The 12,485-nt window shown below is 45.4% G+C and overlaps 1 protein-coding gene across 1 annotated transcript; it reads left to right on the top strand.

The window, feature by feature from the left end:
* Window positions 1-4,515: 4,515 nt before the first annotated feature.
* LOC120040703 (tolloid-like protein 1) lies at window positions 4,516-11,956 on the top strand (the record flags this gene model as incomplete). The annotated part of the gene is made up of 4 exons (XM_038985770.1): window positions 4,516-4,735; window positions 5,492-5,597; window positions 6,183-6,307; window positions 11,740-11,956. Coding segments are annotated over 4 exons (597 nt in total), but the record flags the coding sequence as incomplete, so codon positions are not given.
* Window positions 11,957-12,485: the final 529 nt, after the last annotated feature.

Raw genomic sequence — 12,485 nt, 5'->3', positions numbered from 1 at the left:
CCTTAGCTATCGTACGTGCTTCCACCCGGACATTTCCACTGATTTCCAAACTCGGTCCTCCAGAAAGTGAAGAGTCTTAGCAACACGTGTGCCAATTCTTCGTGATATCTTTCAAAACAAATCCACTTTATAAAGATGTACTTACTGTACACATACTGACCAGCTCATGTTATAGACAGACACGTGCTACATGGCAGACCAATCCCAACTCATCTCTCGGCGTGTCCAGCCCATCAGACCAATCCCAACTCATCTCTCGGCGTGTCCAGCCCATCAGACCAATCCCAACTCATCTCTCGGCGTGTCCAGCCCATCAGACCAATCCCAACTCATCTCTCGGCGTATCCAGCCCATCAGACCAATCACAACTCATCTCTCGGCGTGTCCAGCCCATCAGACCAATCCCAACTCATCTCTCGGCGTATCCAGCCCATCAGACCAATCACAACTCATCTCTCGGCGTGTCCAGCCCATCAGACCAATCCCAACTCATCTCTCGGCGTGTCCAGCCCATTCGTTATCTCATCCAATCATGGCTTGTGGGAAGGTTCCTGGCTTTTTCCGTGGCTAAACCAAACTAGGCTCGTAATTTAAACCATTTTATTAGTATTTACAGATGGAATACAAGGTTGTTACTACGTGAAAGTTCACATGTTCCGGAAGTCATTTCTGCCAAAAAATGTGTTCAAATGCCTCTGAAGTAGGGACTCGGGACATAAGCCTAGTTTCCTTGAAATGAGTCACGTGTGTGTGTGTGTGTGTGTGTGTGTGTGTGTGTGTGTGTGTGTGTGTGTGTGTGTGTGTGTGTGTGTGTGTGTGTATGGTCCTGTCAGAATGAGTGTGTGTGTTTTGCTGTAAGTGTGTGTTTTGAATCAGGTTGTGTGTGTGTGTGTGTGTGTGTGTGTGTGTGTGTCCCGCCTCAGAGCGAGGCAGCTGTCAGATAAATGTGCTTCACACACACGCACACGCACACGCACACACACACACACACACACACACACACACACACACACACACACACACACACACACACACACACACACACGCGCGCGCACACACACACACACACTCACTCAGCTGTCAGAGAAACGAATCTTCTCAGAAAACCAGTGGTCAGAGCTATAACAGGACAGTTCCTAAAGGAAATGTGGGTGTTTCAGAAAACCAATGACTATAGAAACAGCAATAGTGAAAGAAAAAACACTCATTCTCTCTTTCTGTTTCTCTCTCTGTCTCTGTCTCTCTCTGTCTCTCTCTGTCTCTCTCTCTCTCTCTCTGTCTCTCTCTGTCTCTCTCTCTCTCTCTCTCTCTCTCTCTCTCTCTCTCTCTCTCTCTCTCTCTCTCTGTCTCTCTGTCTCTCTCTCTCTCTCTCTCTCTCTCTCTCTCTCTCTCTCTGTCTCTCTCTCTCTCTCTCTCTCTCTGTCTCTCTCTCTCTCTCTGTTTCTCTCTCTTTCTGTTTCTCTCTCTCTCTCTCTGTCTCTCTCTCTCTCTCTCTCTGTCTCTCTCTCTCTCTCTCTCTCTCTCTGTCTCTGTCTCTCTCGTGCTCTCTCTGTCTCTCTCTCTCGTGCTCTCTCTGTCTCTCTCTCTGTTTCTCTCTCTCTGTCTCTCTCTCTCTGTCTCTCTCTCTCTGTTTCTCTCTCTTTCTGTTTCTCTCTCTCTCTCTGTCTCTCTCTCTCTCTCTCTCTATGTCTCTGTCTCTGTCTCTCAATTTCAATTCAATTCAAGGGGCTTTATTGGCATGGGAAACATGTGTTAACATTGCCAAAGCAAGTGAGGTAGATATTATACAAAAGTGAAATAAACAATACAAATTAACAGTAAACATTACACATACAGAAGTTTCAAAACAATAAAGACATTACAAATGTTATATTATATATACAGTAATCCCTCGTTTATCGCGGGGGTTACGTTCCGAAAATGACCCGCGATAAGTGAAATCCGCGAAATAGAAAACTTTTTTTTTTTTTACAATTAGCAACTATTACATGTATACAAATACAGTGACTCACGTGTAGGCCGTTTCGTCGACATTATGGGTTTAGGAGATGTTCGAAATTACAAGATAATTTGGCCAACTTAATGTAAATTTGCCAAGCTGTTTTATGTACGTACACATAACTGCACGAGACGACAAAATGATAGCACAATTCGTAGCATGTTTTGATACAAGAAGCGGGAGTGAGTTTTTAGCGAATCAGAATGCAGAGCACAATGCACCAAAAAAAAAAAAAAAATGCATTATGAAAATCCGCGAAATAGCGAATCCGCGATAAGTGAACCGCGAAGTGGCGAGGGATCACTGTATACAGTGTTGTAACAATGTACAAATGGTTAAAGCACACAAGTTAAAATAAATAAGCATAAATATGGGTTGTATTTACAATGGTGTTTGTTCTTCACTGGTTGCCCTTTTCTTGTGGCAACAGGTCACAAATCTTGCTGCTGTGATGGCACACTGTGGAATTTCTCCCAGTAGATATGGGAGTTTATCAAAATTGGATTTGTTTTCAAATTCTTTGTGGATCTGTGTAATCTGAGGGAAATATGTCTCTCTAATATGGTCATACATTGGGCAGGAGGTTAGGAAGTGCAGCTCAGTTTCCACCTCATTTTGTGGGCAGTGTGCACATAGCCTGTCTTCTCTTGAGAGCCATGTCTGCCTACGGCGGCCTTTCTCAATAGCAAGGCTATGCTCACTGAGTCTGTACATAGTCAAAGCTTTCCTTAAGTTTGGGTCAGTCACAGTGGTCAGGTATTCTGCCACTGTGTATTCTCTGTTTAGGGCCAAATAGCATTCTAGTTTGCTCTGTTTTTCTGTTAATTCTTTCCAATGTGTCAAGTAATTATCTTTTTGTTTTCTCATGATTTGGTTGGGTCTAATTGTGCTGCTGTCCTGGGGCTCTGTGGGGTCTGTTTGTGTTTGTGAACAGAGCCCCAGGACCAGCTTGCTTAGGGGACTCTTCTCCAGGTTCATCTCTCTGTAGGTGATGGCTTTGTTATGGAAGGTTTGGGAATCGCTTCCTTTTAGGTGGTTGTAGAATTTAACGGCTCTTTTCTGGATTTTGATAATTAGTGGGTATCGGCCTAATTCTGCTCTGCATGCATTATTTGGTGTTCTACGTTGTACACGGAGGATATTTTTGCAGAATTCTGCATGCAGAGTCTCAATTTGGTGTTTGTCCCATTTTGTGAAATCTTGGTTGGTGAGCGGACCCCAGACCTCACAACCATAAAGGGCAATGGGCTCTATGACTGATTCAAGTATTTTTAGCCAGATCCTAATTGGTATGTTGAAATTTATGTTCCTTTTGATGGCATAGAAGGCCCTTCTTGCCTTGTCTCTCAGATCGTTCACAGCTTTGTGGAAGTTACCTGTGGTGCTGATGTTTAGGCCGAGGTATGTATAGTTTTTTGTGTGCTCTAGGGCAACGGTGTCTAGATGGAATTTGTGGTCCTGGTGACTGGACCTTTTTTGGAACACCATTATTTTGGTCTTACTGAGATTTACTGTCAGGGCCCAGGTCTGACAGAATCTGTGCAGAAGATCTAGGTGCTGCTGTAAGCCCTCCTTGGTTGGTGACAGAAGCACCAGATCATCAGCAAACAGTAGACATTTGACTTCGGATTCTAGTAGGGTGAGACCGGGTGCTGCAGACTGTTCTAGTGCCCGCGCCAATTCGTTGATATATATGTTGAAGAGGGTGGGGCTTAAGCTGCATCCCTGTCTCACCCCACGACCCTGTGTGAAGAAATGTGTGTGTTTTTTTGCCAATTTTAACCAATTTTAACTGGTTTGTTTCTCTCTCTTTCTGTTTCTCTCTCTCTCTCTGTCTCTCTGTCTCTCTCTCTCTCTCTCTCTCTCTCTCTCTCTCTCTCTCTCTCTCTCTCTCTCTCTCTCTCTCTGTCTCTCTCTCTCTCTCTGTCTCTCTCTCTCTGTTTCTATCTCTTTCTGTTTCTCTCTCTCTCTCTGTCTCTCTCTCTCTCTCTCTCTCTCTGTCTCTCTCTGTCTCTCTCTCTCTCTCTCTGTCTCTGTCTCTCTCTCTGTCTCTGTCTCTCTCTCTCGTGCTCTCTCTGTCTCTCTCTCTGTTTCTCTCTCTCTCTCTCTCTGTTTCTCTCTCTCTGTCTCTCTCTCTCTGTCTCTCTCTCTCTGTTTCTCTCTCTTTCTGTTTCTCTCTCTCTCTCTCTCTCTCTCTCTCTCTCTGTCTCTGTCTCTGTCTCTCTCTCTCTCTCTCTCTCTCTCTCTCTCTCTCTCTCTCTCTCTCTCTCTCTCTCTCTCTCTCTGTCTCTGTCTCTGTCTCTGTCTCTCTCTATCTCTCTGTCTCTGTTTCTCTCTCTGTCTCTCTCTCTGTTTCTCTCTCTTTCTGTTTCCCTCTCTCACTTCCTGTCTTTGTCTCTTTGTCCCTCTCTCTCTTCTTGTCTTTGTCTCTTCGTCCCTCTCTCTCCCGCTGTCTTTGTCTCTTTGTCTCTTTGTCCCTCGCTCTCTTCTTGTCTTTGTCTCTTTATCCCTCTTTCTCTCTCTTCCTGTCTTTGTTTCTTTGTCCCTCTCTCTCCAGCTGTTGCTCCTACGTGGGTCGTCGTGGTAACGGTCCTCAGGCGATATCGATAGGGAAGAACTGTGATAAGTTTGGCATCGTGGTTCATGAGTTGGGTCACGTAATCGGGTTCTGGCATGAACATACCCGGCCCGACCGAGACGATCACGTCACCATCATCAGAGACAACATACAACCAGGTAACAGACAGGGACGGACGAACAGGCAGTGATGCAACCCGTCAGGATGCTCTCGATGGTGCATCTGTGTGTCTCTATCTGTGTCTCTATCTGTGTGTATCTGAGAGTGTGTTGTCTCTATCTGTGTGTATCTGAGAGTGTGTTGTCTCTATCTGTGTCTCTATCTGTGTGTCTCTGAGAGTGTGTTGTCTCTATCTGTGTCTCTGAGAGTGTGTTGTCTCTCTCTGTGTCTCTGAGAGTGTGTTGTCTCTATCTGTGTGTCTCTGAGAGTGTGTTGTCTCTATCTGTGTGTCTCTGAGAGTGTGTTGTCTCTATCTGTGTCTCTGAGAGTGTGTTGTCTCTCTCTGTGTCTCTGAGAGTGTGTTGTCTCTATCTGTGTGTCTCTGAGAGTGTGTTGTCTCTATCTGTGTCTCTGAGAGTGTGTTGTCTCTATCTGTGTCTCTGAGAGTGTGTTGTCTCTATCTGTGTGTCTCTGAGAGTGTGTTGTCTCTATCTGTGTCTCTGAGAGTGTGTTGTCTCTATCTGTGTCTCTGAGAGTGTGTTGTCTCTATCTGTGTCTCTGAGAGTGTGTTGTCTCTATCTGTGTCTCTGAGAGTGTGTTGTCCCTATCTGTGTCTCTGAGAGTGTGTTGTCTCTATCTGTGTGTCTCTGAGAGTGTGTTGTCTCTATCTGTGTCTCTGCGAGTGTGTTGTCTCTATCTGTGTCTCTGAGAGTGTGTTGTCCCTATCTGTGTCTCTGAGAGTGTGTTGTCCCCAGGTCAGGAGTATAACTTCCTGAAGATGGAACCAGGAGAGGTGAACTCACTGGGAGAGCCTTACGACTTCGACAGCATCATGCATTACGCTAGGAACACCTTCTCACGGTAACACACACACACACACACACACACACACACACACACACAGACACACACACACACACACACACACACACAGACACACACACACACACACACACACACACAGACACAGACACACACACACACACACACACACACACACACACACACACACACACACACACACACACACACACAGACACAGACACAGACACACACACACACACACACACACACACACACACACACACACACACACACACACACACACACAGACACACACACACACACACACACACACACACACACACACACACACACACACACACACACACACACACACACACCATGTAACTTTTGTTTAACTCTAACTCCCCCCTCCCTCCCTCCCTCCCTCTCTCCCTCCATCCCCCCTCCCTCCCCCCTCCCTCCCTCCCCATCTCTCCCCCCCTCCGTCCCTCCCTCCCTCCCTCCCTCCCTCCCTCCCTCCCTCCCTCCCTCCCTCTCTCCCTCCATCCCCCCTCCCTCTCTCCCTCCATCCCTCCCTCCCTCCCTCCCTCCCTCCCTCCCTCCCCCCCCCCCCCTCCCCTCCCCCCTCCCTCCATCCAGAGGTATGTTTCTAGACACCATCCTCCCATCTAGAGATGAGAATGGGATCCGTCCTGCCATTGGCCAGAGAACCAGACTCAGTAAAGGAGATATAACTCAGGCCAGGAAGCTCTACAGATGCCCCGGTAGGTCTGTGTACTGTGTGTGAGTGAGTGTGTGTGTTTCTGTGTACTGTGTGTGAGTGAGTGTGTGTGAGTGAGTGGCTTACTGGCCTTTCTCATCAGGGACTCTTCTTCTTCTGCTCTCTGAGGTGTCAGTCACATAGCAGAAGAAATGTGTTTCCTCCCTCCAGCCAGTCACATAGCAGAAGAAATGTGTTTCCTCCCTCCAGCCAGTCACATAGCAGAAGAAATGTGTTTCCTCCCTCCAGCCAGTCAGGTTCCACAGAGACGGTGATGTGTTTCCTCCCTCCAGCCAGTCAGGTTCCACAGAGACGGTGATGTCATGTGTTCTTCCCTCTGAATGTGTGTGTGAACTCAAAACATGTTGGTTTTACTATCCAAGTGGGGACCAAAACATGTCTTCCCATGTCTTCCCATGTCTTCCCATGTCTTCCCATTCAAAGTTCTATTTTCCCTAACCTAACCCTCTAACTAACCCTAACCCTTAACCCTTAACCCTTAACCCTTAACCCCTAACCCGTATACCCTAACCCTCAACCCTTAACCCCTAAACCTTAACCCCTAACTCTTAACCCCTAACTCTTAACCCCTAACCCTTAACCCCTAACCCTAACCCTTAACCCCTAAACCTTAACCCCTAATCCCTAACCCTTAACCCCTAATCCCTAACCCCTAACCCCTAACCCTCAAACTAAACCTAACCCTTAACCCCTAATCCCTAACCCTCAAACTAAACCTAACCCTTAACCCCTAATCCCTAACCCTCAAACTAAACCTAACCCTTAACCCCTAATCCCTAACCCTCAAACTAAACCTAACCCTTAACCCCTAATCCCTAACCCTCAAACTAAACCTAACCCCTAACCCCTAACCCCTAAACCTAACCCCTAAACCTAACCCCTAAACCTAACCCCTAACCCCTAACCCTAAGGTTTGAGGGCCGGAGACTTTAATGCAGGGAAACTTAAATTAGTTTTACCGAATTTCTATCAGCATGTCACATGTGCAACCAAAGGGGAAAAAACTGTAGACCACCTTTACTCCACACACAGAGACGTGTACAAAGCTCTCCCTCGCCCTCCATTTGGAAAATCTGACCATAATTCCATCCTCCTGATTCCTGCTTACAAGCAAAAATGAAAGCAGGAAGAACCAGTGACTCTGTCAATAAGGAAGTGGACTGATGAAGCACATGCTAAGCTACAGGACTGTTTTGCTAGCACAGACTGGAATATGTTCTGGGATTCTTCCGATGGCATTGAGGAGTACACCACCTCAGTCAGCGGCTTCATCAATAAGTACATCGAGGACGTCGTCCCAACAGTGACCGTACGTACATATCCCAACCAGAAGCCATGGACTACAGGCAACATTCGCACTGAGCTAAATGGCAGAGCTGCCACTTTCAAGGACTCTAACCCAGAAGTTTATAAGAGATCCCGCTATACCCTCCGACAAACCATCAAACAGGCAAAGCGTCAACACAGGACTTAGATTGAATCGTACTACACCGGCTCTGACGCTCGTCGGATGTGGCAGGGCTTGGAAACCATTGCAGACTACAAAGGGAAGCACAGCCGCGAGCTGCCCAGTGACACGAGCCTACCAGACGAGCTAAATGACTTCTATGCTCGCTTCGAGGCAAGTGACTCTGACATATGCATGAGATCATCAGCTGTTCTGGACGACTGTGTGATCACGCTCTCCGCAGCAGGGTTGTGATAAAACCTCACACTCATTCTTATGTGTGAGTGTGGCAGGCTTACGATGATGGCAAAAAACAACATTTGAGAGTGTGCTGACTGTGGTGCTAGAGGGGGTACAGCTGACCCTGGTGCTAGAGGGGGTACAGCTGGAGGTTGAATGTCTGAAGGGGGACGGGACTATAAAACGTTTGGGAATCACTGCTCTGGGGCAACGATGTCCAGATGGAATTTGTCTTTGTGGTCCTGGTAACTGGACCTTTTCTGGAACTTTCTATTCTAACATTATATTCTAACAATCTATTCTGACATTCTATTGTAACAATCTATTCTAACATTCTATTGTAACAATCTATTCTGACATTCTATTGTAACAATCTATTCTGACATTCTATTGTAACAATCTATTCTGACATTCTATTGTAACATTCTATTGTAACAATCTATTCTGACATTCTATTCTGACATTCTATTGTAACAATCTATTCTGACATTCTATTGTAACAATCTATTCTGACATTCTATTGTAACAATCTATTCTGACATTCTATTGTAACAATCTATTCTGACATTCTATTGTAACAATCTATTCTGACATTCTATTCTAACATTCTGTTGTAACATTCTGTTGTAACATTCTATTCTGACAGTCTATTGAAGCAACTTTGGCTCAACATCTGCACATACTCTCCTGGTGTCTGTGTATAAGATGTGTGTGTGAGTGAGCATTCATGCGTGTGTGCGTACTTGTGTATGTGTGTGGTGGACCCAGCTGTAGTCCTTATGAGGTCATATGTGACAACTGACAGATGAGCCGGGCCCTAGGGCACTCTGGGTAAAAACAGCATGCATGATGGGAGAGGACGGCACATGTGACTCATCTCACTACGAGAGAGATGGAGGGAGAGAAGGAAAGAGATTTGGAGGGAGATATGGAACGAGAGATGGAGGGAGAGATGGAGGGAGATATGGAGGGAGAGAAGGAGGGAGAGATGGAGGGAGATATGAAGAAATGGAGAGAGATGGAGCGAGAGATGAAGACAGAGAAGGAGAAAGAGATGAGGGAGAGATGAGAGAGAGATGGAGGGAGAAATAGGATGAAGAGATGTGAAAGATAGAGAGAGATGGAAGAAGAGATGATAAAGACAGAGAGAGAGAGATGGGAGAAGAGATGGTAAAGATAGAGAGAGATTTGAGTAGAGATGGTAAAGATAGAGAGAGAGATGGGAGTAGAGATGGGAGTAGAGATGGTAAAGACAGAGAGAGAGATGGGAGTAGAGATGGTAAAGATAGAGAGAGAGATGGGAGTAGAGATGGTAAAGATAGAGAGAGAGAGATGGGAGTAGAGATGGGAGTAGAGATGGTAAAGATAGAGAGAGAGAGATGGGAGTAGAGATGGGAGTAGAGATGGTAAAGATAGAGAGAGAGATGGGAGAAGAGATGATAAAGATAGAGAGAGAGATGAGAGTAGAGATGGTAAAGATAGAGAGAGCGAGATGGGAGTAGAGATGGGAGTAGAGATGGTAAAGATAGAGAGAGAGAGAGAGATGGGAGTAGAGATGGTAAAGATAGAGAGAGAGATGGGAGTAGAGATGGTAAAGATAGAGAAAGAGATGGGAGAAGAGATGATAAAGATAGAGAGAGCGAGATGGGAGTAGAGATGGTAAAGATAGAGAGAGATTTGAGTAGAGATGGTAAAGATAGAGAGAGATGGGAGTAGAGATGGTAAAGACAGAGAGAGAGATGGGAGTAGAGATGGTAAAGACAGAGAGAGAGAGAGATGGGAGTAGAGATGGTAAAGATAGAGAGAGATGGAAGAAGAGATGATAAAGATAGAGAGAGAGAGATGGGAGAAGAGATGGTAAAGATAGAGAGAGATGGGAGTAGAGATGGTAAAGATAGAGAGAGAGATGGGAGAAGAGATGATAAAGAGAGAGAGAGAGATGGGAGTAGAGATGGTAAAGAGAGAGAGAGAGATGGGAGTAGAGATGGTAAAGATAGAGAGAGATGGAAGAAGAGATGATAAAGATAGAGAGAGAGATGGGAGAAGAGATGGTAAAGATAGAGAGAGATGGGAGTAGAGATGGTAAAGCTGGAGAGAGATGGAAGAAGAGATGATAAAGATAGAGAGCGAGAGATGGGAGAAGAGATGGTAAAGATAGAGAGAGAGATGGGAGTAGAGATGGTAAAGATAGAGAGAGACATGGGAGTAGAGATGGTAAAGATAGAGAGAGAGATGGGAGTAGAGATGGTAAAGACAGAGAGAGAGATGGGAGTAGAGATGATAAAGATAGAGAGAGAGATGGAAGTAGAGATGGTAAAGATAGAGAGAGAGATGGAAGTAGAGATGATAAAGTTAGAGAGAGAGATGGGAGTAGAGATGGTAAAGATAGAGAGAGATGGGAGTAGAGATGATAAAGTTAGAGAGAGAGATGGGAGTAGAGATGGTAAAGATAGAGAAAGAGATGGGAGTAGAGATGATAAAGATAGAGAGAGAGATGGGAGTAGAGATGGGAGTAGAGATGGTAAAGATAGAGAGAGAGAGATGGGAGTAGAGATGGGAGTAGAGATGGTAAAGAGAGAGAGAGAGAGAGATGGGAGTAGAGATGGTAGAGAGAGAGATAGATGGGAGTAGAGATGGTAAAGACAGAGAGAGAGATGGGAGTAGAGATGGTAAAGATAGAGAGAGCGAGATGGGAGTAGAGATGGTAAAGATAGAGAGAGAGAGATGGGAGTAGAGATGGGAGTAGAGATGGTAAAGATAGAGAGAGAGAGAGAGATGGGAGTAGAGATGGTAAAGACAGAGAGAGAGATGGGAGTAGAGATGGTAAAGATAGAGAGAGAGAGATGGGAGTAGAGATGGTAAAGATAGAGAGAGAGATGGGAGTAGAGATGGTAAAGAGAGAGAGAGAGAGAGATGGGAGTAGAGATGGTAAAGAGAGAGAGATGGGAGTAGAGATGGGAGTAGAGATGGTAAAGATAGAGAGAGAGAGATGGGAGTAGAGATGGTAAAGACAGAGAGAGAGATGGGAGTAGAGATGGTAACGATAGAGAGAGAGAGATGGGAGTAGAGATGGTAAAGACAGAGAGAGAGATGGGAGTAGAGATGGTAAAGACAGAGAGAGAGATGGGAGTAGAGATGGTAGAGAGAGAGAGAGAGATGGGAGTAGAGATGGTAAAGATAGAGAGATGGGAGTAGAGATGATAAAGACAGAGAGAGAGATGGGAGTAGAGATGGTAAAGACAGAGAGAGAGATGGGAGTAGAGATGGTAAAGATAGAGAGAGAGAGATGGGAGTAGAGATGGTAAAGACAGAGAGAGAGATGGGAGTAGAGATGGTAAAGATAGAGAGAGATGGGAGTAGAGATGGTTAATTTTTAATGTTTAGCCTTTTAGATGTATTATTTTTCTACTGTTGACTGTTACCATTTCATTGTTGTTATTGTTATTATTTTTATTATAATTTAATACCATTTACATTTTTGGCGATATTGATACAATGTTTTTCATGCCAACAAAGAAGCGTGAATTTGAATTTGGGTTTAAACGGAAGAAGTGTAAAAGGGGTGGGGCTTATACCAATGACAGAGAAGAGTTTAACTTTCTCTCTCTCTCTCTGTGTGTGTGTGTGTGTGTGTGTGTGTGTGTGTGTGTGTGTGTGTGTGTGTGTGTGTGTGTGTGTGTGTGTGTGTGTGTGTGTGTGTGTGTGTGTGTGTGTGTGTGTGTGTGTAGCATGCGGGGAGACCCTACAGGAGTCGACAGGTAACTTCTCGTCGCCCGGTTACCCAAACGGTTACCCCTCGTACACACACTGTGTCTGGAGGGTCTCTGTCACCCCGGGAGAGAAGGTAAACACAGAGATAGGGGAGAGAAGGTAAACACACAGAGATATGGGAGAGAAGATAAATACAGAGAGATAGGGGAGAGAATGTAAACACAGAGATAGGGGAGAGAATGTAAACACACAGAGATAGGGGAGAGAAGGTAAACACAGAGATAGGGGAGAGAATGTAAACACAGAGATAGGGGAGAGAATGTAAACACAGAGATAGAGGAGAGAAGGCAAACACAGAGAGATAGGGGAGAGAAGGTAAACACAGAGATATGGGAGAGAAGGTAAACACAGAGAGATAGGGGAGAGAAGGTAAACACAGAGATAGGGGAGAGAAGGTAAACACAGAGAGATAGGGGAGAGAAGGTAAACACAGAGATAGGGGAGAGAAGGAACACGAGATAGGAGAGAAGGTAAACACAGAGAGATAGGGGAGAGGAGGTAAACACAGAGATAGGGGAGAGAAGGTAAACACAGAGATAGGGGAGAGAAGGTAAACACAGAGATAGGGGAGAGGAGGTAAACACAGAGATAGGGGAGAGAAGGTAAACACAGAGATAGGGGAGAGAAGGTAAACACAGAGATAGGGGAGAGAAGGTAAACACAGAGATAGGGGAGAGAAGGTAAACACAGAGAGATAGGGGAG

The sequence above is a fragment of the Salvelinus namaycush genome, unplaced genomic scaffold (assembly GCF_016432855.1).
Source record: "Salvelinus namaycush isolate Seneca unplaced genomic scaffold, SaNama_1.0 Scaffold3747, whole genome shotgun sequence".
Lineage (NCBI taxonomy): Eukaryota > Metazoa > Chordata > Actinopteri > Salmoniformes > Salmonidae > Salvelinus > Salvelinus namaycush.
This window is presented reverse-complemented; position numbering and strand designations above follow the sequence as displayed.